Genomic DNA, 27717 nt, shown 5'->3' with positions numbered 1-27717 from the left:
CACACGCACACACAAAAGGCAACCCCCCCCCCCCAGGAAGCCAACAAACAAAACCTACATATTTTTTGATGTGGAACGAAATCTGCAACTCGGAAAAGGCAGGACTGAGCAGCGCTTGGAGCCGCGCTCCCCAGCCCCTCGGGGACGCAGCCGAGCCCGCAGAGCCCGGGGGAGGGAGGGCGGCGGCCGAGCATCCCCCGCGCCGGCCCTTACGGGGGGTCTCATCCCTCGGGGCACCCCGAGCCGGGGGGCTGCGGCCCCGCGGGGGTCCGGAGCGGTGCCGGGGGCGGTGTCCAGCCCCGCAGCCCCGCGCCCGGGCGGTCAGAGGCGGCGCGGCGGGTGCTCCGCAGCCCAGCGAGAGTTAACGGCGGCGCCGCCTCTCCATTGGCGGCCCCGCAGCGGCTGCGGGAGCCCGCGCTTATAACGCGCCGCGTCCGCCCCGCTCCGCGGCCCGGGCTCCATGCGGCGGCCGCCGGCATGCCCGGCATGCCCAGCCTGCTGCCGCCGCTGCTCGCCCTGCTCTGCCTGGGGGCGCGGGGGGCCGAGCGCGACCCCGAGCGCGACCCCGAGCCCGACGAGCCGTGGTGCCCCTACAAGGTGGGCGCGGATGGCGCGGAGGGGGCGCGGCTGTGCTTCCGCCCGCCGGCCCGCGGCTTCCAGTGCGCGGCCCGCGGGTGCCGCGCCCACCGCTCCGCGGGCGGCGCGCTGGTGGCCAACGTGCTGCGGAACGGCAGCGTGCTGCTGCAGTGGGGGCTGCGGCACTGGGGGCCGCCTCGCCCGCCCGCCGCCGCCGCCCTGCGCGGCTTCGCGCTCAACTGCTCCTGGGACGGCACCTACACGCGCTTCCCCTGCGACAGCGTGGAGCTGGGCGCCGCATGTCGCGACTACCTGCTGCCCGAGGCGCACGGCAGCGTGCGGTACCGCCTGTGCCTGCGCCCGCGCTACGCCCCGCCGCGCCCCGCGCCGCCCGCGCAGTGCGTGGAGTTCCGCGTGGAGCCCGCGGCCATGCGGGACATCGTCGTGGCCATGACGGCCGTGGGGGGATCCATCTGCGTGATGCTCGTCTTCATCTGCCTGCTCGTGGCCTACATCACCGAGAACCTCATGAGCCCCGCGCTGGCCCGCGCCGCCGCCGCGGCTCCGCGCCGCGCGTAACGGGGGATGCTGCGAGCCCTCCCTCCCCGTCCCGCTGCGCCGAGGCTCCCGGTTCTCCCGCCTTCCGGGAAGGGAAGAGGTTTTCCAGACTCTTCTCGCGGCCGTTCCCAAACTTCCAGGATTAGGGGTTCACCACGCCCGCCGCCGTCCTTCCAGCGCGTTCCGGAGAGGGAAGAGGTTTTCCAGACTGTTCTCGCAGCCGTGGGCTTGCCACTCCTAAACTTCGAGGATTTGGGTTTCCCTCGGTGCTTGGAGCTCTTCTTCCTCCTAGGCTGGCTTTTCAGCCAGAGCTGTGCGTGGTTACTGAACTCATGGGATCTCAGTGGATTAAAAAACAATGGCAGAGGTCCACAAGTGCCAGAAATTGTCTGTTTTTAAGGGCAAGCGGCAGATCTTACAAGGGCCTGTTTGAGAAGACTCTCCAGAAAACCCTTATTTTAAACCTATGCCTAAACCCTCCTGCTCTTAGACCTGTGCTAGATTTTTTTCCTGTGGGCGAAAGTTGTTCGAGGTTCAGGAGAACAGACCGCTGGAACCACCAACCCCATAGCTAAGTGTGTGTTTGATCCAAGGCCCACTTAAATCTCGTGACTTAAGTGGGTTTTGTATCCCACCTTACGCCGGTCACAAATTTTTGGGGCCCGTCCAAAGCAAAATGGGGGTTTCTGGTCAGCTCGAGCGAGCATCAACATCTGACACCCGCTTTTCTCCCATTAGAACTGTCATCTTGGTAGTTCCACAAAGAGCGATGGCAAGGGGACAAATTGAGTTTGAAAACTCCATTTTGTCGAGCAAGTATGACCCAATCCTTAATTATAAAATAAGTACAGTGTAGGTGAGCACCGTCCCTCCCTCTGAAATCCCCTCTTTTAGCAATGCTGTGTGCAGCTACACTAAGGTAGACGCTTCTTGAACACAGAACTCACTAATGTAGCCAAGCGTTTTGAGCGTAGGAACACTCCTCATTAACTACTCACTCGATGCTGTAGTAAGTAAGGTTTTAGCCATACTCTAGTATTAATTCTATTGTGCCTTAGTGCTAAGAATTTGTCCCATTTTATTGGTATATCTGTTCCTGTAGTCCTCATAGACAAGTGTATCTCCCTCGTGTTCTTGTCTCTGAAACTGGTGGTTGTTGGTCTTGTCTGTTTGGTTGTTTGTTTTCTTAAGAAAAAACAAACTTGGGCTGATCATTACTTGAACTTTACTATAGATACACAAAATAGTTACCGTCAGGTATTTATTTAGTGAGCTGGTTTTTAGTTCGTGTTGTTCGTACGTAGTTAACTGCTGTAACACAGAATTAATTTATATCACTTAGAAACTGAGCACCTAAAGCAAAAAAAAGTAGGAGAACGACTCCTCTGTAAAGGGGTGTTGCTGTCAGGTTCATGTGTGATCTGTTTGTGTAAATGTTTAGCACTGGTGAATGACCTGTTTGCTTTTCTTTGTGAAAGTAGTTTGTGAAGTATCAACTTGGTAGTAGAGGGTAAGTATAGACAGTATATGGAATCCTTAATAATACACAGTATTTGTACTGATCATAATCCCTTCAATAACTTGGGAGTGGCTGAGAAACTGAAGGTCTGGATTTCATCAGGCAGAAATACCTTTTATTTGTTTGTTATTCTTGCTTTGTTTTCTTTCTCACATGCAGCTGACTCAGTTTAAGTGTTCTCTGTTTATTACCTTGCCTGTATACTTGATTTTAGCAGCCTGGCAAAGAAAAGGTGATCAGTTTTTAGGAGTTTGGTCAAAGGTCTTTGAAGGTTTCAAGTCAGCCTTTCCTGTAGCCAGTTCTGCACAGGCCCATGAGAGTGCCACTGATTTTGTACATCTCTGTCAGCTTCTGTCAACCAGTGTTACTGTTTTGTTCTTCATCTCGTCACGAATTGCCAGATGTGAAAATCAAACTGTAGGAACAATGAGCCTTGTACCACCTTGGCATTGAACTTAATAAATTAAGAGAATAATGAAAAGAAATGAAGACTTCATAAATATTTAATGGTTCGAGATCTTGTTTGACTGAAAGTGGGAAAATCTGCCCAAACACTGGTCATGATGGTATTCCGTGGCCTACTGTAAAATTATGACAACATTAAGGTATGCAACAGCATGCTGGGCAGAGGGTAGACAAGACCAAAATATGTAGAACAAGAATATAAATCCTGATAGAAGAAAATATCTAATTCTCTAAAGGCTTATTTTTAATTTTTTTTTCCTTTCCGTGCATTATAAATGGGAATGTGGAGAACAATGTCTCAGTTTCTCATTCATTTTCAGCGGGTTAAGTTTTAATTGAACACATCTTGGTGTATGGAAAATCAGGGTATTCCCTGCTTCATTTTATGTGACATCAAGCAAAACATCTGCTGATCCCTGATAAGTGTGGGTTTTTTCCTCCCACACACCATACACGTACCATACGTGTGGTACGTTCTTAGGTGTTACACTATCTTGCATTTATCCAATAATTTCCAGTACAAATATCAGGCCATACCCATTTCTACAGGAGTTAAAACGGAGAATCACATGCTCATTAACAACCTTTTTTTTCCTTGCCTTGTGCTAAATGTGAGGAAAGCTACTGTTTAAATGTGAGCAGCTCAAAGCCCAGCCTGACCCCAGCTTTGAATCTTCTGGAGGAAACAGTCTGTGCCTCAGGCAAAGAATCTCTTTTAATTGCATTATGGTATTTTTTGTGGTACATAAAAGGAAAGGCTGCTCGGCTTTATTTGGAGGTGCAAGTGAAAGCTGGTATTTTGCTTCCATGGAGACCTGGAGTTGTAGTCTTACAAGACAGCAAACTGCTGCTGTATTTCACCAGGACGTTCTGAAAGAAAGGCTGGGAAGAGTGGGCTGAAAGTAGAAAAAGTGGCAGATAACAGTGTCACATTCCTGTTAAAGGCTTGGAATTACAGCAGCGATGCTTGGACGGGGTCTTTGGCAGTTTTAGGCTAAGCAAACACACCCTGAGACTGGTGTTGCTTTATCGTAGCTCTGGTTGCTACATCTCCGATAATTCACTTAACCAGGTATCCCAGAACCACCAGGTGATTTCCAGGGTGCCTTTGCAGAGAAAGAATGAAGAAAACAGTGGGCAGGGTTATTAGGAATGGCTGAGCAGACACCCAGAGGAAGAGGGGTTTGCAGGAAGGAAGCTCTGAGGGGACACGTTTAGGCTGGAAACGCTGGGTGACAGAACAGCTGTGTGAGAGGGAAGATCTGAGGAGAAGGGAGCGGTTGAGGGGAGACGGAAGGATTTCTTTGGGAAAGTCGAGAGAATAGTGACAAAAGGGGTTTTTTTTAACAGAAAATACTAGATGAAGGGTTTTGCATGGATGCGCTGAGGGAGGACGAGGCTTTTGCAACAAGGAGAGAGGAGAGCGGCGGGTTGTGGGAGCAGGTGATGGAGGTGCTGAAAGGTGGGAAAAGGCTCTGCTGGAAGTGCTGGGGTGATAGTGCAGAAAAAATTCCTCAGAAAGCACAAAGGAAAACAATACCAATGGGAGGACAGAACATGTTTTTAGAAAGCACTGAGGAGAGAGAGTCCTGCCTTGCTGGTGAAGTTCAGGTGGGCTGGAGAATAGATTTGTTCCTTTGATGTCCTGATTTATCTTGTATTTCTCTTGCTCCCTGTTACCTGCTTCTGCCGTTGAAACAGTGAAAGTAAACCAAGGTGGAAAAGCAGGGTGAGGTGGAAGGGGGAAAAGACGACGTAAACCTCAGGGAAAAATGGAATTGGGCTGGGCTGGGCTGAGCAGGGAGCACCACGATAATTTTGACCTGTCCACGTGAAAACAATTCTGAAATCCGTGCATTTTACAAGGCAGTGGGTACATAAATAACCCCTGGTTTTGGACACTCTTATTTGTGCAGTTTTCAGCAAAAAGCCCGAGCGTTTACTCCTAATTCCATGATTAATCGTAACAGCAAGCATGTGTCTGTATTATGTTCACTTCAGATGCCTCAGCACAGAGCGCTCTGGGCACAGCCATGGCGGGGGGATTATCCAGGGTGTCGGACCCAATTTTCTTCCTCGGGATGACTCAATTCTCCATCCGAACGCTTCCCCTCGGGATCTTTCCATGTCCCCAGCCCAGCGGCCCCACTGCTGACATTTGGCTGCCACCTAGTGCCGAGACAGAAAACTATCCAAACCCTCTGCTTTTTCTGGCAAGTGGGTGTTTTTAATTTCACAGCCCAAGGAGCCAGCAAGACTGAGGAATTCATGACCCACAAGGACATCAGTCCAACCCGACATCCCAACAATCCCACCCTGTCCCTTGAGGGTGTTGTCCAAACGCTCCTTGAGCTGTGGCAGCCTTGGGGCCGTGACCAAACCCTGACGACCCGGTGAGGGAAGAACCTTTTCTGCTGATATCCAACCTGATCCTCCCCTGGCACAACGTCAGGGCATTCCCTGGGATCGCCAGAGAGATCAGTGCCTGCCCCTTCCACTTCCCCTCAGCAAGAAGCCGCAGGCTGCGATGGGGTCTCCCCTCAACCTCCATTTCCCCAAGCCGAACAAACCCGAGTGCCCTCAGCCTCCCCTCACGGGGCTTCCCCTCAAAACCCCCCGCCACCCTCTCTAACAGCTTAATGCCTTTTTTTTTTTTTTTTAATATACACTGTTTTTTTAATACTCTTTATTGCCCCCCCCAAACCGTCACGCACAAGGCCGGCAGAGCAGGGGAGGGACTACCCCGTCCCTCCACGTCGCGCCTGAGGGACACGGTGGAGACCCGCATATAAAACTTGCCAGGGATTGGGACCTCTAATTCCTGGCAGTGTCCCCCCAACATCCCCACAGCCGCGGGGCCCCGAGCGGGGGCGGGCGACGGGGAGGCGGAGCGGCGGCCGCCGCTCCGCCTCCCCGCCGCCCGCCCCCGCTCGGGGCCCCGCGGCCCGGCCCTGCTGACACGTCCCGTCCCCGCCCGCCGCGCTGCGCCGCCATTTTGTGCGAGCCGCGGCCGGCAGCCGCGGGCAGCAGCCGCTCGTCTGCCTGTCCCCGCCGCCGCCGCTGCTGCCATGCCTTCCGCGCCGCTCCGCGTGGCCGTGGTGTGCTCCAGCAACCAGAACCGCAGCATGGAGGCGCACAACATCCTCAGGTAAGCGGGAGCGGGGGAAAGGCTGCCGGCCGGATACTTCCCTTCCTGGCCTGGGCCGCGCCTGGGCCGCTCCGCTGTCAGGGCGGGCCCTGCTCGGTGCCACCGTCCTGTTCGCATCCCCGGGCCGGGCTCGGGGGTCCCGGCGCGGTGGCGGCTGTTTCTGCCCTCCCTGATGAGCCCTCTGGAGTCGGCGTTGAAAACGGCGGGCTGGGCCCCTTCGACAGGCCCAAAACGGGGCCCGGTGTCTCGACGTCTGAAAGCTTAAAGGCTCCCTCTCGTAAATTTTTATTTATTTATTTATTTTAGATTTTTATTTTTGTTCGTTTGTTTGTTTTTAATTTTTTTCCCCTTTTTTTTTCCCGCACTTTTTTTTTTTTTTTTTCACTTTAACGCATCTGAAGGGGGCCCACGGGGAAGCCGGAGAGGGCCTGACTCTCCATCAGGAGCTGGGGTATTAATAGGGACAAGGAGTACAAATTGAAAGAGGGGAAATTTCTAGGTTAGATGTTAGGAAGAAGTTTGGTTGTTTTTTTTGTTTTTTTTTTTTTACTGCGGTAGAAAGGGTGGTGGGGCACTGGCAGGGGATGCCCAGAGAGGTTGTGGCTGGAAGTGTTCAAAGCCAGGTTGGGCAAGGCCTTGAGCAACCTGGTCTAGTGGAAAGTGTCCCTGCCCATGGCAGGGGGTGGAACAAAACGATATTTAAGGCCCATCCCAACCCTGTAACATCCTATGAAGACTGGAACCACTCCATGCCCTGAAAGGGAGCCCTTTCCTCTTGCGGGAGAACCAGGCCAAGTGTTTGGGTCAGAACGTTAAATGTCTTTGAGATTAAAAGTGTTAATCTGTTTAGGACTCTAGGTGTTTTCAGCTTGGCTGAATTCAAAAGGGGGGATGGGAGACTGAGGATGGACTGACGGGACAGGAGGAGACCTGATCTGCCTGAAATCATGTCCCTAAACCTTCCCTTTGCACTGCAGGAACATGATGAAGGTGGTTGGGTTTATTTTGTTAAAGTTCTGCAAAGAAAAATTCACATTAGAAATACACGTAGCTGGCACAAGAAGCCGAACAACTATCTGTAGGTTGTGTGCTACATTTAAATAAAAACAATAGCCTTCGGAGGAATAAATAACAGAAGCATCTGGTTCTGGCAGCCATCTTACTGTGAGCAGCATTTTGTGCTTTTAAGGCTTAAACTTGGCATCAGATGTTACCCGTGAAAACATGATGCTGTTATTTTCTGCTAATGACGCTGAAACTGAGTTGTAATTGCAACCTGAGTACTAATGACGAAGTTAAATTTACTTCCAGCGTCAGGCCTTTTCCTTCCTCTCGCGTTTTTGCAGAAGAAATAAATCACTTCCGGTGTGACCGAGGGTTGGCAAATGTGGCAGGGGAACGTTCGGGTTTGTTGTTTTTTTTTTTTGTTTAAAGTCTGTTCTCCCTTAAAATTTGAATTAAAACGTAACAAAACGTGTTTATTCGGAAAATGTTTAATTTTATGTAATTACGGCAGCAGTTGTATAAACAGCAAAATAAAGATGAGGAAATAGCTGCCCCATGGAATGAGGATGGTGACTTGCCAGTAAATGTCAGGAAAACGTCTGTGTTGGCTCAGAGCCCACCTGCCTCACCAGTTCAGGCAGTGTCTTGCTGTGCGTTGCACTGCAGTTGGAAAGAACACATGATTAAAAGAGGAAGAAACTGGGGAATTATGAAACTTTAAAGTATGTTGTTAGTGGATTATAAGACTTTAAAGGATATAAATTCTATCAGAAGTGCAGGTGACTATCAGAAAACAGAGTCTGGGGTTCAGCCTTCAGTGTGTGCTTGTGTGTTTTGCAATCAACCAGGTTTAAACACTTTGTTCTAATTTTCCAGCAGAAGTCAAACTGGAGGTCTGGGTGAAGTTTGTTGGTAGGGTAAGAGCCATCACCCCAGGGGTTTGCTGGGACGTGGAAGCAAAGGGAAAACAGGAACAGCAATAAGGGCTGTGCAGAAGGACATGCTCTTCCTTGTCAGACTGGGTGTGTGTGTAACCAGTCCCTGGGTCACATCTTACTCATCCTGCATTATTTATCACACGTGATGTGCACCCTCAGCCCGCTGGGGTGGGGTGAGAAGCACAACAGGCCTTGGTGCTGTGTGAGCACTGCTCAGCAATAACAGCATATCCCTCTGTTACCAACACAAACCCAACACACAGCTCACGCTAGCCACTGTGAAGAAAATTAACCCAGCCAAACCCAGCACATTCTGTAGGTCTTTTTGACTTTTATTTTCCTTCTTTTATCTTTTGTTACCACAGAGCACGCAGACAGGCCGTGGTTCTCCCTCAAACACAGAGGAGGGAGGCAGAAGAGTTAACTCTTCTCTGGTAACCAAATGTTTTTATGTAGCAACTGCCACATTTCCCTTTGTGTGTATTTGCTTGATAATACCTTGATGGCCTTGAAAGGAAGTTACTGAGTTCAGAGTCTCTGTTCTGCTGGTAATGAAAACCTGTAGGAGGCTGATACACACTTAAGCCACATATTCCTTTGTTTTGGGAAACAAAGTCTTGGGAAATTAGGAGTGTCTTAGTGGCAGTAGAGAGTTTTAAATATCGAAACCACAGTAGCTAAAACTTAAATTTCATATTGATGGTAAGACTTGTAGTTCAATATTGACCCTGTGAGAGAACACCAGTGCTGTTTGTGTAACTTGTTAGTCACAGCTTGTCTCCTGGCATCATCTGTCAGCAGCTAAATGCAGTGAGATATTGGCATTTATATTTCCTACTTAAACTGTATTAATAAGCCCTCAAGAAGAAGGAAATGTTCTCAGATTTTTAGATTAAAGCACTTCATTTGACATCTTGTTAGTGATAATGCAAATTACAGCAAGTTAGTAGTATTCAAAATTTAGTTGCCAACTCTTTTGTCCTGCTTTTAACAGTGTGGGGTTGTCTGGGGGGTGGGTTTTTTAGGTTGATTGAATGGCACAGTACGCTTTCTAAGCAGCCTACAAGGAGGGCACTGTTGGTAGTTATTTTCCTGCTACATGTTGTGGAAAGGGTTGTGTTAAAATTAGTGATTGGTCCCCTGAAAATCCTCACCACTACCAGCTGCAGTAGCACTGCAGGATTCATTGCATTTGCTTTAAGTTTAGTAATACTCACTACTGGCCACTGTAAAGAGAAGCTGTGCTGTTACGACTGTACAGAAAGCTGAAAAAATACCTTAATAAGAACGTGTGAGATCTCGAAACAACAATGAAACAGAAGAAAGGTGTGGACAGAAGCTCCCATCTCAGTCTGCACAGATGAATATTTCTCCTGTCAGTGAAGCTGAGTGGTACAGCCCTGTGGTGTGTGAGTGCTGTGTTGGTGCAGTCTGTGTTGCTTTCAGCAGCAGTTGTGTCCCTGTGACAGGGGGTGTTTGCAGGGAGCTCTGAGGGTTTGTGGAGGGACATGAGTAGTGCACGTGAACTCGTTGTCATGAGCTCTGGGCTTGGACTGAGGTGAGCAGAAAATGAACCTGTACACTGACTCACTTTGTCCTTAATATACTGGTAGTTTATCTACGTCAGTCTCGTTGCTATTAATAGAAACAACTTCCTGAAATTTGGCACCATTTATAGTTTTGTTAATGTTTAAGCTCCGCGTTTCCAGAAATCAGTGCTAGGATAGTCTGTTAGTCTGCCTTACCCTTTGCTGTTCATGACAAAGCTGAAGCTCATTATTTTCCATCTCCTGGGTAGTTTTACCAGGCCAAGAACAAATACTGGATACACATTGTCTTGTAGGAGTTGTGCATCCTGAAAAGGCTGTGCCACAGGAGCACACACACTCGGTGACTCGCTACACTGGATCTCTCCAGCTGTTTCAGAAAAGCAGGCTGGTGAATAAAGGCTCTGTGCAGGCATCCTTCCCTCCCCTGTGCCCCAGTTGTTGCAAGAAAGGTGTTGAAACACTTCTGGAATATTTCGTAGCAGTTTACCTGATGTGTAAACAATGTAAAAGTTGACACTACCAGTTGCCAAGGTACAAAGCATGAAATTCCACGTGAGGAACACGTATTCCAGCTACTCAAGGAAGTAATTTTGAATGGGTCACTGGCCTTGGAGGCACAAATTTCTGATGTGTGGAAGGCCATATGAAGATTTCTGTTTTGTTTTATATGAGATCACACAAACTTCAGGGACACTTCCAGCGGGGGATTTTGATGCCTGTGATGCAAACAGACCTCTTTCAAAGAATAATATTAAAAGAAAAAAAAAAAAGTTAGGAGGAAACCATAGAAGAAAAAAATCAACTTGAATTATTTCCTTAGCATTGCATTTTCTTCTATACCTATTATGACTCACTTTGTGTCCAGTAGAAGCAGCAGAATAAAAACATGGGTCTGGAAGTATTGCAGGGAAAATAAATTACCAGTGACTCATAACTGCACCAGTTACATGTGATGGAGGGCTGGGAGGGGCAAAGAATTGCATTTTTTTTCCACTTGCATCCGTTTTCAGTCATTAGTCCTGCAGAAAGAAGCAAAAAATCATCATGTATCCTGTCTGTTTACAGAAATAGGGACCTATAAATAGTTGCTGGAGGAAAAAGTAGGGAAGCAAGAAAAGAGAAAGGAGGGGCTGAGTCCTTATAGGAGGAATGAGAGGAAATAAGTGTTGATAGTTGCAGAGCAGTGTCTGAGCTTGGGGCAGAACTTGGTCACAGTAGTCTGTGCACAGAAACATTTTTGGATCACTTTGAAGGCACCATTTGAAGGCAAACAGGCAACTTGTATTGGTGTCTTCTCCTGGATTTCCTTGCTGACCAAGGAGTGACTCTTGCACTGGTCCCCAGTCTCCTGTTCACTGTTCTCAGGGGCAAACTCTACAAATTGGGTTTTGGGGAGTGGGAAGGCACAGGCATTGGGTTGTTCGCCTGCTTTTTGTTTTAACATCGTTCACTCCATTCAGTCTCTGCTAAAATCATTGAAGGTGGAAGTGGGAGTCCTTAAAAAATAGATTAAGTCATGGTCTTGACCTGTTTGAAGTTACATTGTCATTATAGACCCAAATGTTTCAGGACTAATGGACAACAGCAACAGTATCTTACCATGTAACTTTGTCCATTAGACCAGGAGAAAACAGTCTGGTTTTGGTCCTGTTATTCAACAAATGTATTGTCATGTTTGTTAATATTACTGAAGAATGTATTGAGGCTCAAGTACAAATATTTTAGTTAATCAGAAAGAACATTTTGACATTACCCCTAAAGACAAGCAGGTTCCTGCCTCCCTTTTTTTATTTTAATTAGAACTATTAAACAAGTGGTTGTTCATAAGAATGGAATGGAGCAACCCCTGATTTACCCCGTAGTTTTAGGCACCAGCCAGCAGAATATCTCCCCCCTTGTGTAAATGTAATTACACTGGATGGTTTGCAGTGCACTTGAGCAAAGTACCAGGCACACAAATGTTTGTCCTGGGCTAATTAAATTACACCAGAGGTAGTTTGGGCAAGAGTGAGAGGAATGTAGTTATCCCAGAGACTTTAGCAGAACATTTAAGTATTGATCAGTTGGTACTTTTACTTACTTTCTTAAATGAAGAGAAAAACATCTTTGCCTCTACTGTATATTGTTGAGAAGGAAATACAAGACACATGCTTTCTTGCAAATCCAGGATGTCTGAAAGCACAAAAGAAGCATCCAAAAAGCTGAGTACCATAATTGTAAGAAAATCTCTATCAAATATAGGTGCTCCTTTAGAAATGGTGTGTGAGTTTGGATTGTAACTGCAAGGAAATCTGTACACAGATTGCCACTTTGGTTGCTGAACTGTTTGCTTGTGATTTGGCTGATTGCTGAGAGGTGTTTTTAAAATTCACTGTGTTCTTGAGCGCTTTTCCTGTTGGAAATCACCCAGTCTAATTGCCCTCCCTCTCCCCTTCCCTTCTGTCTTGCAGCAAACGAGGATTCAGCGTTCGCTCCTTTGGCACAGGGACTCACGTGAAACTGCCAGGACCTGCCCCGGACAAGCCAAATGTTTATGACTTCAAAACAACATATGATCAGATGTACAATGATCTGCTTAGGAAAGACAAAGAACTGTATCCCTGTTGGCATGGCCTCTTTAAAAAATCCAGTGTGGTTCATCCTTGAAAGGTGTAATTCATTACTTGGCATTGTGCATTAGGAACAGAGAGTTGCTTGACTGGCGAACTTAAAATGATTTCAGTTTATAGGTTTTTTGTTTTTTTTTTTTTTACAGTGGGCCTCTAATGCTCCCTTGTAAATTGCTGAGTTACAATGCACACATCCCAAATGCTCTTTTGTAGTGTGTTAACATGTTTAGCTCTTGAATGAAAGCACATCAGTACTCACAGATTATCCATTGCCTGCTCTGCACTGTGGATCACACGCTCTCAGTGCAAAGACTGTCCTGATAATGGATCTGGGAAGAGCGACCACCTCGACATTAATGTTGTATTTAGCTCAGACAAACTGCCAGGTAAGGTTTACAGATACTTTCTCTGGGAGAGAGGATACCTTTCATTAAAGAGCTCACCCTTCTCACTGAGGATTTCGTGGTACATGATCTGTGCACCAAGAAAAAAATAACCCTATAGTTTATTATAAAGAATGGACATAGGAGAGCCCAATAACATATTTAATCCTGGAGAGCAGAGGTGATCAGGGTTAGGCACACTGCTAAAAACCATGACTAATGTCAAACTGCATGATTTAAAAATATCTATATTTAAAGTTGATTTATTTTTTTTTTTTTAGGAAAACCCACAAACCTATAAAATTGAGGCACTCACTCTAGATACTCTTTTTTTTTTTTTCAACAAAGATCTTTTTTTTAAAAAGAATTCAAAATGTAGGATATAGTCTTACTGTATCACATGTGATGTGCTGGTTTATTTGTTGGTGTTTTTTTTTTAATCCCTCCGCCTATAGAGAAAAAGGCAAATCTTGCAAACCCAACATAATGAGGTATGTCATATCCATATCTTGATTAAAAGAACTGCTTCAAAAGAAAATAACTTGAATTGAGAATTAATTTTAACAAGCACTAGCGACTTGTGATTTCCTTTTTGCATCCTTCATTGCTGCTGTCCTGAGTACGGCAGTACTTAAAAAAAAAACCCCAAACAACAGAAAACCTGCCCAGCCCCCCCGTTCAGCATGTTTAGGAGTTGCCATCGTGGTTCTGCTCCATGCTGGACACGGTTGCTGTGTTCCCCAAATGTACCTGCAGTGTCACAGTTAAACCTTTTCTCAGGATGAAGGAAAGCAGGTTTAAACAACAGCCATTTCAAGGGAAATAGGGCAGGAGCAATTGCCTCTGTGACTTTGCTTTTTTGATTCTCGGCTAATTTGAGGTTTTCAGACTGAAGACTCAGCACAGAAATCAACTCCATTCCCAGAAATGGGTTTTGAGGGTAAAGACTTTAACCAAAAGCAGACCTACTCTCATCAGTGAGGTGTGGAATAGGTTTTTTGTGAACCAGGGTCCCAGGGACCTCAGTCCTTTTGGGTGAGCCTTAATTCCTAGGGGTGGTGGGCATGGGGACATGGCCTGTGTGGGGGGAGGGCCTGCTCTTCTCCTGGGCTTGGATTGGGGTGGGGAAACAAAAGGAGCTGTTTTTCCATATGATTGAGCTGCTTGTTCTGTTCCCCAGCCTTGCTTTCATCAGCTCAGTGGACATGACTCTCAACTGTAGCCTTCCCCTGTGCTCTGAAATGGTGTGTCCTGGGGACATTCCCATATGGCAGCGAGGAGCCACGGGCAGTGTGAGGGCTCAGCATCCAGTTCTGCCTCACTGGGGAGTGATCTCCATCCAGTCCCACGTGCCAGCAGGGATCCCAGGCACTCTGCACACCAGATACTCAGTGAAATTGTGGCTGTAAGGGACATGGAACATTTATTCCCTGCCCAAAGAAATGTCCCCAGTTTCAGAAAGCAGTGATTTCAAACAGCAAAGAGCTGCTGCAGTGTTGGACCTCCCTCAGAGCAAGGTGTTAAAACTGTGTTAGAGAGAAGATCCACTGAACCTCTCCTGTTCACTTGTGAAAAGGGGGGACAACTATTAAAAACCCACTCTACAGAGACTAAAAGCACCTTCATTATAGTTAATTAGTGAAATATAGAGCACAGGCTCACATACCTTGAAGGCATATGTTGCATTTAAGAAGCACAGGAATAAGAGATTTGGTTGAGTAGGTGGTTACAGTGTGTCTAAAATGGAAGTACTTCAAAGCCTTTTAAGATGTGGTAGTTAAAACTTATAGTTAAAATAAGTACCCACATCCCCCATTGCATTTGGAGAATATAGCATTTAAATTCCCTGAGCCCTAATAGAGGGCTGTGACAAAACCATTTAAAGCTGTTCTGAATGTGGCTTTTGGTTGCTTTTTTAAAATATTCCTCTATTATTTCTAGGACAACAGTAGAGGAAGATTCTGCTGCTAATCTGGAGGAGACATGGCCAGGCAGCACCTCTGGGGCTGTGTGTGTAGTACAGATACACCACCTTGTACTTGCATGCGTGATCCACCTTTCCAAGATCATGATTACTTGCCCCTTACAACTGTGTGAGGGGGTTTGAGGACTCAGTTCTAATTATATGGTGGTGACTTTAAAGATGAAGCAAAAATAGAGCAAAACTGGTGAACCCTGCCTTCAAGTGAACTCAAAAATTAGTCAGGGATGAAACTTGCTAAACACCAGTTTAAATCTTCATCAGCAGGTGCTTTTATGCCCAGGGATAGGAACTGTTCAAATGGAAATTTGACCAAAATTTTGCAGCAGTAGCTCCTGGGTCCTTTATCAATGCTGACTAACTCCCTGACTGATTGTTCCTTTCCTTTTCTCAACACTGGTGTATCTGTGACCCTCACATTAAAGATGCCTAATGATTTCCTTAGATAGGTGGGCATTTTTAATTAGGATTTCTAGGCAGCCTACATCTAATCTGCAAACCTGGTCTCTTGTTCTCTTCCCTGTGTTTTACCTCCTCTTTTAATGTGACCTGCTCTGTAACTGTAGATAGGATTCCGGTTTTAGCTCCATAGTTACATGAGGATATAAAATTGAGGGGAGGGTGGAAAAGGTGTCCTCAAGACATTCCTAAAGGTGTGCTTGTTAGGAGGAAAATTTCAGAAGTGAAGAAGAAAAACTGGCTTGGTACATCTCACTTGAAGACATACTGATTCTTTTCTGTCAAAAAAAAAAAAAGGTAGTGATAATCTTGGTGATTGGGATCTAGTTCTTCTCTGTGAACTCCATGTTGAAGCTGGATGCCCGTGTGGTATTGCCTTGTAGCTCAGTCTTGAGCAGTAACTTATTTAATTCTACTTCAGGTAAGCTCTTCATGCATGTATTTATCTTACATTTTATCAGTTTTTCTCATGGATTTTGAGCTGATAAGCAGTTGTCAGCTTCTGTTCTGAGCTGTCATTGCAGTGGTCAGCAGGGTAGCTTCTGTGTCTGGAGACCACTCTGGGATGGTTTATTTTAGATATGTTTAGGGTTGGGTTTTGGTGTTTTTTTTTTTTTTTTTAGGTTGGGCTTGGTTTTTTTCTTCTCTGTTTTTTTTTGAAGCCTGACCTTCCAAGAGCTAAAAATAGTTGAAGTCATGGCCTACCTGTCAGTGGCAAAATTCTTCCAAAGGCAGTGCAGTACAAGTCTCATTTTCTTCCTTAACATGCCTTTCAAAGTACTTCAGTGCTCCTAGAAACAGAAGCAGTGTTTAAACTGGATTTGAACAGGCTTCTAAGAGGCACATTTGTGTGAATCAATATGCTTCCAGCCATAGCTGATTTCCAATCCCTTTTTCTCCATGAAGGATCATAAGACCAACACACTTCACAAAGTCCCAGACCTTTCAAACGCAGCATTTTTCAGTACTTTTTAGTCTGACTTCTGGTCAGAATGCCTTTAATCTTGGCTTCATTTACATTTAAAAGGAAAGATATAAAATTATTAAAAATATATAAACCAGAAATATATTATTTAAATGTTATTTCCCCTGTGTTTGAACTTAGGGACACGGTAGAAACTGCAGACTCCAATCTAATATTAAATACTTTTCAGCATCTAAAACATCTCTGCCATCCTGTCAGTCTGCCAGCTAGTCTTTGGAAGGTTTATTTCCTTAGCCAAGGTGAGTCCTGAACAGATGTTCTAAGGAATTCTGACTGCAGGATCCTATCTGAGGCTGAGGACTCTTGTAAAATCCATTTAGAATTGGAATGATTTCATTTATTGGCCCAGGTTTGGCAGTTTCATCCCGACTTGAAGGAGAGGAGCGTTGAAGACTTTACCTCCCGTTAACACAAAACTTCTGTGCCAGCATAAGGGATGCTTATACCTTCTTTTCCTTACAATAATTCCAAATCCATTTTCATGGTAGTGACTGTAATTTCTTGAACTGGCATTAATTGCAAGTCAGTGTTGCACTGAGGACTGTTTCCTGCAGACTCATCCAGCGTGTTGCTTCCCCTGCGTGCTGCTGTTCCACAGTGGCCCTGCTGTCTTTGTGATTGTGTTCTCAGGTTTCCCAGATGCCTTAAATGAAACGGCTTAATTGATTTAGGGTTTGTAATGCTTGGGGTTTGCTTTATCTGAGGTTCCCTCTCCAGCTCTAACTCCAGGTAGCTGAAAATTACCTTTGAGTTTCACAGCACAAAGCAGTGAGAGCAGCAGAAGGCAATTTGAGAAGGGCTGTTGCAGCCCCTGCTTCCCTGAGATGTTAAATGGGGTGACTTTCTCTCTCACAAACCTCTCTCTCTCCTCACAGCTTCCTCAGAGCTCTTCTTCCCCCTCAGCCCAGTCCTACAACATTTGCTGCTCATCCTCTGGAACCTGGCAGTGGTTTCCAAACCTGAGAAGAGCATCTAAAAGTCATGGGTGACACTTCTGAGCTTTCTTGCCCACTGGTCCTGACAGTGACTGTTGTATTCCTTTTTACATGTCCCTGTCACTTACTGAACTTGGCAGTAGTTTGAGCCAAGTGATCAAACACTGGACATTCCAGCAATCCAAACTCCTCTTGAAATTCACACTTGGCTGAAGTGCAGCTGTTGGATGACATGGGCAGACATGCCACACATCTTCAAAGTCATCTTGTGGTCTGTCTCTGGTATCCTTATCTTCCTTTAGTCCCTTCAGTATATCTGTGCCGTCCCTTCTCCAGGTCTTTGGTTTTCCCATTGCTCCATTTCTTTTCCCCTTTGACAACTTGTTTCTCTCCAGTTTCATCCCCAAATACTGTTTCAGCTGTTCAGCACCAACAAGTCACTGGCATTTGAGCTCTGGGCTTAAACTCAAGATGTTTCCTGCTTCTGCTGATGTTTGGGTAGGTACCCTCAGCTTTGGGGCTCAGCCAGGCTTGAGGGAGTGAGCAGGGCTGGCATGTGGTTATATTTGGACCAGCTGCTTTGTGCAGGCTCAGCTGGACTTCTCGGTGCAGTTTGTAGCCTAAAAATCCCAGGTAGTTGTCCTTCACGAGGAAAAACAAGTTCAGTTCTTTGCAGGTCATTAATGCAGGCACAGATGTTACCAGAAATGTTACTTAACCCAGCTTAGTATGTTTGTTATGGTTTGGAATGGCCTGTTTTAGAATCAAAGAATCACAGAATGGTTTGGGTTGGAAGGGACCTTCAAGATCATCCATTTCCACCCCTTCCCATGGGCAGGGACACCTTCCACTGTCCCAGGTTGCTCCAACCTGGCCTTGGACACTTCAGGGATGGGGCAGCCACAGCTTCTCTGGGCAACCTGCAATAGGGCCTCCCCACCCTCACAGGGAACAATTTCTCTCCAATATCCATCTAAACCTACTCTCTTTTCATTTTGAATCCAGTAGAATCATAGAATGGTTCAGTGTTTAGACTTTAGAGTACCATGAAAGACTTGTGACCAAACTGGTTTGTGCTAAACCCAACCCAATTTCGGTTCAAGTGAAAGGCAGTTTGTGCTCTGGCTGTGGAGTGAAGGCAGTTCTTGCAGCTGTAATCACCGAGCTTGGAAAGTAGATTTGTAGTGCCCAGGCCCATTTTCAGGCTTTCATTCCCTGTAAAAGGAGCTGATGCTGAAGGTGGAAGAAGGTTGGGCAGCCTCACCCCCCCCCCCACGTCCTTTAAGGAAATATCTACTTCTTAGACAAATTGCCAAGCAGGGTTTAACACAATGTGAGTTGTTTGTAATGCAGGTAGTAATAAATAAATTTAGATGGTGTAGAAAAGAGACCTGCACATGGAGGTGTGAGAAGCATTCTGTTCTGCTGCTGGTTTTCCCAAAGAACAGCAATGAATATGGTGGCACCTGCACCACAGGGAATAATCAGCATGTCAGATTTGTTTGAAGATGTAGAAACTTTGGGTGCCAACCATTAATTTAAAGATTCCCCCCCACACACACACTAAAAAGTATGTATACATTTTAGCAAATGTTCTTTGCCCAGTTATGTTTAATGAAGTGGCCTCTAGTGTATTTTTACAGAATGGCCTGGGTTGGAAGGGACCTTAAAGATCATCTCCTTCCAACCTCTCTCCATAGGCAGGGACACCTCCCACTATCCCAGGTTGCTCCAAGCCCCATCCAACCTGGCCTTGAACACTTCCAGGGATGGGGATTTTAGATGACTATGTAATTAATTTATATACCCCAAAACTTTTCAGCTCAGATCACTTGGGAGCTTCAGCTTCACGTGGGAGTTAAAATGAAAGTTACTGAATACTTGGATCAGTAAGATCACTTTTCTGTTATCATACAGGATTAGAGACTTTTTGCTCATGGCTAAAAGTGTTCACCCTGTCAGTGACACAAATTACTGATGAAGTGGTTGGAGGGGTGAGGGATGTTTGGTAAAAGGCATTTCTGGTGTCTAAGACAGTAGGACAGGAATTTTAAATTTGGGTGGCAGAAGCTGTGAAAGCTTTAGGGGGTTCATCCAAACACACACGTAACTCCTTTTTTTAAATACGTGTATATCTTCATCACTGGATTATTATGGGGTGTCCTTAGCTAAAAGGAGAGGATGCACAGTCAGAAACAATAGAAATAGGTGGGTATGGCCATGTCCATATAAGAATGAGCAACACTGGTGTATCTATTGCAAAAACCCAACTTGTATTGCACCATCTCCTTTTTACATCAAACCTTTCCATTGCTGAGCCGTCACACAGGGATCATCAGATCCATCACTGTGGATCTGTTTAGCACAGTCACTGCAATAAAGGTGAAATCTGAACTGGACTCCCTGTAAAAATGTGATGGATTTACTATGCCATTGTTTGCAGGAGGTGAAGGCCTCTTAGAGAAATGCAGGCATGTTCTGTTGAGTGTGAGCATGGCAGGGAAGGTGTGACAGCAGGGAAAGGCAGGGGGAAATCTTGGGAGGATCTGCTGAAGAAGTGGCTGCTGAAGAGAAAGAGCAGAGATGCACGGGATAGGGAGCATGGGGTTAAAATCTGCTGGAAGGAAAGCAGAGCCTGACTTCAATGATTCCACATCTGGCAGTGTAGTGAAAACCATTACTGAGTTGTAGGATCTGCATTCACCTGAGCTCACAGAGAGGAAGAAGCTGGGTTGTGATCATGCATTGGGGGCAGTCGTGCAGAGCACATCCCCCTGCCTGCTCAGGGGGTGCTGTGCTCCTTTCTGCCAGGTGAAAAAGATTTCAGGCAACCAAATATGAAAGTGTCATGAATCTTTAACTGCTTATTTCAGTCTCCTTTTATAGGCAGATGGACCCTTGGAGGAGAAAAAAAAAATAGCTGTAAGTTGGCAGCAGAAAGCTCGGCTGTGAGGCAGAAAGCTTGTGTGGGTTTTTGGAATATGCGTAATTCTGTCTCCAGGCTCAGTCAGGAAAGCTAGGGGACAGATGCCAGCAACATTTTATCCTAGAAAGGGAAAAAAGAGAACCCAAAAAAGTGTGTGGGATGTTGTGGATTTTTTTTTTCCCCCTTGAACTGCATGATGTAGAAACGAGGACTACGGAGCCCAGAAAGGGCTCCCCTTCCAACAGAACAAAGCAGCACAGCCAGGTGTTGACAGGTATTTTGAAAATGGTATTTTGAAAATGCAGTCATTTTCAAAATGCTCTAGAAATAACCAGAGGTCTGAAATGGCTTCATCAAAGTGTTTGGTTTGTTTTTTTTCCAAGCATGACAAACCCAAGGAGAGTTTACAGAGGTGCTGAGAGGAAGAAGTGGGTGCTGGTGTGCAGGAGCTGCTTGTGAGAGACCTTTGGGCTATGAAGGACAATTCTTTAATAATATAAGGAGAAATCTTTTGGGAAAGAAGAGTGGTAAAAGGCTTGGGAGCGACCTGGAGAAAAGAAATGTGGTCCAAGTCAGTTGACTGAGAGAGAGAATTTACTACATATATTTGTGATAAATAGCTTATCATTCCATTTGTGGTGCAGAATTCTGAAGTAGTTGAAGTGCAGTGGTGCAGACACAAAAGAACCAAGTATATTTTCAACATAAAGTAGATCTAATAGGTAGAAAGATGGGTTTAGTTCTTGATAGAGCTTAAACACTTGAAAGATTTAAAAGCTTTGGAGGCTTTTTGCTTGAAGACTGTTCGAGAACACCTTGGAGCACATGGTGCACATCTGGCTACCAAGGGGGAGTAGAACTTGGGCTACCAGAGGGCAACTGCAAAAAGGTAGGCAGAAAGTTGTTGGTCTTTTGTTACAAAAATATTAGGACTGTTCTCTGAAAAGAAATACATGTATGTGACCTTTTCAGCAGGGAAATAAGCCAAGATGACCCCTCACATACTGCTACTAATGATTTTTTTTTTCTCAGAATCCTGTTACCTCAAGAAATTATAGGCTGCTGTTTGAATGTAAAAATACCTACTTAGATGGCTAAAAATACAGCAGTGTCAAAGTAAGGAAGAGGTGCATCTGCCTCCAGGCTTTCTCCATTCAAACCTTTCCTGGCATTCCTGATTTGCCCATAAAGCTTGGCCTTCAGAGGGAGTTTGGTTTTACTCAAGCGAGTAGATTCGTGTGACAGTCAGCCCTGGAGTGCTCCTGATGGAACTGTGTGTCCCAGAAGGCTCAGGAGACAGTGGGATTGGTGAATCCTGCCTGAAAGGGGGATGCAGGATGTTAAGCCTCGAGGTTACAGTAGCAGCACAAATATAGCTCCCAGGCAGCATAACAGATTCCTTTCACACGGTGATGAGGCTCTGACAGGCATAAAGTCAGTGTTTTTCTTATTCCCTAAATGGGAATGTGTCTTGGGATATTTTTAAGGGATGTGCTTCTGTTATTTCCTTGACTTTCTTTGGGAGTTCAGTTGCATAAACCCAAGGCCCAGGTGGGGCTTTGTGCAGGTGACACCACAAACACCCTGGAATTGCCTTTGAAGAGGGAGGCCCCTGGAGTGAATGTAGGACATTCTGCTTATGCAAACAGAGCAGGCTGTGTGTTCTAAACATTATGGATATAAAAATAGTTGCCCAAGAAAAGTTGTCCTTCTGAGTTCTTCTGAGGGCCTCCTAAAGCTGTCCTGCCATTGCACTGGTGACAGTGGCAGGTCTCTGCATGAATTACCCTGATGGGGGTCACACTGTCGTCTTGGGAGTCTCTTTAATGGTCATTGAACTTTATATTTGCAAACAGAAAGAATCTTATTTTAAAGATACTGTAATAATTTAACTTGTACTGGTCATTTGCTCAAAAACGTGACTTGTCTTAAAGTGAAGGTACTTAACTCAAGCGACTTCAGATACACACAGAATGGGATTTTACACATGTTGGACAGAAATAAGAGAATCAAGCCACGACCAGAGAGATTCCAGAACTGCAAAGATGTTTTTGATTTGATCCTAACGTGTGAAGAAAGAGTCTATGATCAAGTAGTAGAAGGTAAGGACCTTGAACTGATAAACCAAGTTAACTTTGGGTGCTTCCCCCCCCCCTCCTCCCTGAAGTCCTTCACAAATCTGGAACCACCTCTGTCTCCTCCAACTACTGCTGCTGGAACACGAGTGGGGACAAGAGCTTGCAGTCATTGATGCAGACTTTGTGTACCAGAGCTGGGATGGCTGAGCACTTGTTTCTGAAAGATGTTGGCAGCTACAGGGAGAGTGTATGTGTAGCAATGTTAAGGGCTGACATAAGGAAATTTGTAGAAACTCAGGTAACACGTTTGGTTTGGAAATGCCCATGGATCTCAAAAACCAACAAGTTGTATGAGATGAGCATTTTTCCACCCTGGGTTGATGGAGCAGCAAAGCCTTAAGATCTCTTCCTTATGCAACTTCCCTTCCCTGCAGAAGGCTTCCTGTGACCTACTGAGCAGTTTATCCACGTTAAATGCCTCTTGTACAGGTGGAGAAGCTGTTCCTGAGTGTTGTTAACACTGTGCAAACGTGGCATGGCTTTGCCTTGAATGAGTCAAAGTGAGATGTGCCAGAGGCATGTGTGCTGGGGGTTGGGTGCCACATGATCTCAGTGCACAGGCTCCATGTGAACTCACCCAAAACCTTGGGCTCTCAGCAGTGACTCAGTTCCTGGGCTGAGAAACCTTGTCTGCCTCTGGAAATGCTGGATACAGGATTTAAGGGGTTCCTTTCACACTGAAAGACCAGCCAGCTCAATTAGTATCATACACACAACTTAGAGGGCTGTCACCTTGGCTTTTCCATCCTCAGTGGTCACGTCACAGGCAGTGCAGGGCACATTTGGGCCCCTGCAAAGCGAGCAGTCAGTGTTCTGAATGCTTAAGGGAAGGGTTGAAATGTGTGAGTAAGTTCTGAGGGCAGCTCTGGCACTTGAGGGGGCCTTCAGCAAGTGCAGCGTGTCTCACGTAGAAAGGAGCTCTCCCTCTGATGTTTTAGGTGAGTCTCCTGAGGAAGGGAGGGTTTTCCAGTTGTGCATCTCTCTCCCTTCATGGTAATAATGCCCTTCACAATCGGCCCAAATGGCTCTGGGTGTGAAACCCATGGAGGCCTCAAGGGGTTTGCCAAAATGAAGGTGCTGGATGAGGATGGGAGAGAACTTTTATGTCTAGTAGGAAGGGTGTCAGAGAGGCACAGCAATAGTACAAGGGCCCACTAGTAGGAAAAGATTGGAGGTTTTTTTTCCCCCTCCACCCCTTGTTAATAAGTGGACACATTAAAGCTAGGATTTTTTAATGTGACTGTCAGTGCTTGGCTTGTAGGAGTTCACCTTGCAGTGTCACATTCAGAGTGTTGGATGAACAGTGCTTTTTTTTAAAAAAGGAGCAATTAAAACCCTCCAGGTGAGGAAGCCCAAAATCCTTCTTGATTTTTGAGACTCCTGATCGTGGTCTTTAAAGAGTAAAGTGAGCAGTAACCTTCCTTGAGCAGGGCAAATAAACTGGCGTGACCCTTCCACAAATCTGAATTATTCTGTGTCCAAAATCCATTTCTTGTTTTTGAAATGAAAGGGACAATGTGTAAGACAATGTTAAATAAAAAAATATTCTAAAAACTGGTTTGGGAAAGACTGATGTGACAGTGCCTGTGCATTTTTAAAAGCCTTGTTAATACTTTGTGTGTAAAACACGATACAGTTCCACCCCGACTTTTGCTGTTACGTGTGCTTTGTTTTCAAATAGATTTAAATTCCAGAGAGCAGGAGACGTGTCAGCCAGTCCATGTGATCAATGTGGACATTCAGGATAACCACGAGGAGGCCACTCTGGGTGCTTTCCTTATCTGTGAGCTCTGCCAGTGTGTAAGTAGAGAGGGCTCATTGCCTGGGGGTGCCTGGGACTGCACAGGGGGCTGGGCTTTGCTTAGTGCTCCTGAGAGGTGCTGCATATTGCAGAAGTGGGGTCAGTAAAATCCGTGTCAAGGATTGTAAGTTCCCAGATTCCCCTGGTTATTTTCAGAGCTCTTGGGCAAATAGATGAACTTAACCACGGGTTCGTGGTTTCCAAAGTGAAACAATTTGAATTAGGTGGGACTTAAACGTCAGAGTTGCATTCTGAATCCCGATATTCTTGAAAATAATCCCTTTATAGGTGTGTTTCATAGCACCACAGGGCTGTGTGTGTGATGTGGAACAAAACACTGGTGCCCCAGCCCTTGGTGTAAGACTGAAATGAGCTGCACTCAGACAAGGGAACTGAGAGCAGAGCAAGGACCTGTGTCCTTTTACACTGCCCAGGTTGAGGAGTTCACCTATTCCAGGGTGGCAACAGCCTTTCTTTTTTTTAACGCCAGCCCGTGTGGTCTATTTTGGTCTCAAATCCTTTCCAGATTCAAAAAGCCTAAGAGGGTTCAAGGACTTGAAATTTTAGCCATCTGTTCAGTGTGTGCCTGGAGCTATTCTGGAGGGTTCTAAGCTGGTGGGGAGGGATGTTGCCTACTCGACAAAGTGCTAGTGAAGTGCCAGTTGGGTGGGTTGGGGAAGGAAGGATCTGCAGATAAACATAAAGCAGAATATCTGTGCATTTGGGAGTGCTGGCAGTGTCAATAAAGCACCCAAGGGCTGCACTGTCGGGCACAGCCTCTGCTGGGTTAGATTTCCCAGGGAGCCAAAAGCCTGGGATTGTTACAGTTTTCTAAACAGCATCATATCCTTGGAGTGTGGTTGCTTAGTCTTTTTTCTCTTCTAGATACAGCACACAGAAGACATGGAAAATGAAATAGATGAGCTGTTACAGGAATTCGAAGAGAAAAGTGGAAGGACTTTTCTTCATACTGTCTGCTTTTATTAAAGCACATCTGTCTCTTAGGCCTTAATACAGATGAGGGAAGCATGTGTTTAAATTTCTGATTATACTGTATTTTCCTGGAAAATGAATATTGATCTTTTTTTGTTTGTTTGTTTGTTTGTTTAAAAACTCCTTTTCAGTGTCTTTTTGTTTCAGGTGTTCTGTCACAGGTAGGCAGAGGTACTGGTTGGGCTTGTACATATGAAATGATGAAAAGTATACACAAAGGCCACCTATTTAAAAATTAAATTCAAGTTCTTTTCTAAATCCTACTTTAATTATTGCAAGTAGGTTTTTAATTATAAAGAGAATGTTTCTTGAATATAAGTTTATAATGTATTTTTCCAGCTTACAAATTTATTTTATTTCAGTTGTGCTTTTTTTTTTGGCTTGTTTTTTTCTTTTTTTTTTTTTTTTTTTTTAAATTTAACGTGACAGAATGGCTGAGGATGTGAATGGAACAATTAAATAACTGAGTATCTGTATATTATTAGCTATAAAGTTGGAAGCATCCAATAAAAATGAAAAACCTCTAAGTTTGTCTGTTTTCAAAGTAGCAGCTGAGGAAGTGTCTTGTTTCTGAGGTAAAACACAAAGTATCTGTGTGAGATGAATAAAACTGAGAGGCTGTAACTGTAGCAGTCAGGGCCCAATGAATAAGGAAGATGGGGAGAAATGGCAAACTCCACTGTCAACAGAAATAATTTAGATTTGGGTGGTTTTTTTTTAACCAAAGTAGTTTTGAATAGAAGCATTGACTGGTAGAGCCTTGTTGCTTACAGGCAAGAGAGGATCCTAAAAGTTGTTTTGTTTAAAGGAACCTGTGAACAATTTGGAGCAAACGAGGCTCTTCTGGGGTAGCTGAGGACAACAAACATGATGCTGGGAGTGAAGCAGCATCAAGTGGGGTTTGTGTTCCTGGCTGGGGTTTGTGCTCCTGCCTTCTCCCGTTCCATCACTGACCTCTGGCAGCTTGCAGGAATTACCTCATTTTCCTTGTTAACTGTTTTGCACATGCAGGGGTTTGGTGCAAGTGCTTTCAGCTCAGACCAGCGTCACCCCTCTGTGCAGACAACTTTGTGTGGCAGTAAATCATGAGGTGATGCTGCTTAACCTCTGTCAGAGAACACACAGGTATTAAAGGAGCAGCATTTCGGGTTCCACACCTGAGAACTGCAAGTCCCTGTTGGAAAATAACTTCTTGGCAGCTGCAAATCCCGAAGTCTCAGTCAGGCTCCCAAAGAAACCTTACACCTCACTGCTCCTGGGATCTTGGGGGTTGGCTGTGGTTTCAACTGCTTTGTGGTAAAACTCAGACCTCTGCCAGCTCAATCCGTGTCCTGGACAGTGTCCAAGTGGGTCAGTGCATCATCCTCGGGTCCTGGGAGTGTTTAATATCCCTGAATTACCTGTGCTGTTTTGCCTGTCTGTTAAAAATACTTAAAAATGTCTTGGAGAACGACTGGATCAGAACAAATAGGGGCTGGGGAGCTGGAGCAGCAGCTGTGATAAGGTTTGCAGGGTGTGTGTTTTCCAATTGGCTTGTCCTGTCCCATTTTGTTCCTGGAGACTCTGTGTTTGATGGATTTCCTTGGCCTCCTCTGCTCCTCCTCGTTTGTCTGTCTGATACCATCTCTGTTACCATGGGGATATTTACAGCCAAGGGAAGGAGATGGTTCTGTGAGGACTGAACTGCTTTAGTTGATCTCTTTAAAAAGGCATTCCAAGCAGGCACAGTGCTGAGCATTTTGAGCAGAGTTTTCCTTCCCCATGCGGTACCAGCGCTGAGTTCTGCTCTTGGCAAGGTGAAACCTGGGGAGTGCTTGAAAAATGTTTTTGCTTTCAACTTAATTCGTCCTAAACAGAGCTCTTTGTTGTTATTTCACAGGAAGGCAGGAAAAACCCACACAGGATGTTTTAACCCAAGTTTTGTGTGTATATGGAGATTCACAGCAGAGTCCTCTTTATTACAGAAAGGTTGCACTTCTCGTGTGTGTGGCTGGCAGAGAATTCTGGCTGCTGTAGTGCTAAGTATGGAATAATTAGAAATTCACTGCATCTCTTAACTAAGAAGCCTAAAACCATAATAGAGTCTACAGGATGTTACAGAACAGTTCTTTCCATCCTAAACATCCTGTTCATAAGGCAAAGCAGCACTGGGAGCTGGTCATTTGTCACTTGTTTATTTACCAGAGTGCAGAAAGATGGATGGATGATCTGGAAGGAGAAATCAGTATTCTGAATGATCCACAGTCAGTATTTCAGCTTTCTATGAGCATAACTTGTTCTTCAGCTAAAGCTCTTCATACTCTGACACGTTACTTCTCATTTAACTTGAAAAATTTATGCATTTATGTAGTTACTTTGTCTCCACACGCTTCATTTGCGTTGAAATCCTCTGATTTTAGAAGCTCAGTTTGTACAGGAATTTTATGGTGTCCTAGTCTTGTTTGACATACACGAAGTATACATGTATAGGTATAAAACTGTGGCTAAACACAGGGTCGAAGCTATTTTCTGTGTCAAAAGATTTCAAGAGAAACTTTGGTTTAAAGGAAGTGGGAAAAATATCTGGGATATTCTCTCAGCTCCCCTAAGGCCAGGAGAGGTGGCTTTAAAATGCCTAATTCGTGGGGATGGCTCGGAGATGAGGGACATGGACTGGTAGCCAGGCAAAACTTCACTTCCACACAATTCCTTGGGACTTGTCTTCAAGTTCTCTGCTCTCTCCTGTGATTTTATTTGGCTGTTACTTCA

The 27717-nt window shown here is 45.4% G+C and overlaps 2 protein-coding genes across 2 annotated transcripts; both read left to right on the top strand.

The window, feature by feature from the left end:
* The first annotated feature begins 389 nt into the window (after positions 1 to 389).
* On the top strand, positions 390 to 3138 carry FNDC10 (fibronectin type III domain containing 10). The gene has a single exon (XM_027728824.2). It carries the CDS (start codon positions 478 to 480, stop codon positions 1153 to 1155), a length of 678 nt encoding a protein of 225 aa, XP_027584625.1. The 5' UTR covers positions 390 to 477; the 3' UTR covers positions 1156 to 3138.
* A 2974-nt stretch (positions 3139 to 6112) lies between these two features.
* On the top strand, positions 6113 to 25492 carry SSU72 (SSU72 homolog, RNA polymerase II CTD phosphatase). Its single transcript, XM_027728819.2, has 5 exons — positions 6113 to 6266; positions 12210 to 12353; positions 22000 to 22139; positions 23857 to 23975; positions 24862 to 25492. The coding sequence occupies exons 1-5, from the start codon at positions 6187 to 6189 to the stop codon at positions 24961 to 24963; spliced, it is 585 nt and encodes a 194-aa protein (XP_027584620.1). The 5' UTR covers positions 6113 to 6186; the 3' UTR covers positions 24964 to 25492.
* Positions 25493 to 27717: the final 2225 nt, after the last annotated feature.

This window comes from Pipra filicauda, unplaced genomic scaffold (assembly GCF_003945595.2).
Source record: "Pipra filicauda isolate LSUMZ 115617 unplaced genomic scaffold, ASM394559v2 scaffold87_size3191425_pilon, whole genome shotgun sequence".
Classification (NCBI taxonomy): domain Eukaryota; kingdom Metazoa; phylum Chordata; class Aves; order Passeriformes; family Pipridae; genus Pipra; species Pipra filicauda.
Note: the sequence above shows the minus strand (reverse complement) of the source record. Positions and strands in the feature narration are given on the sequence as shown.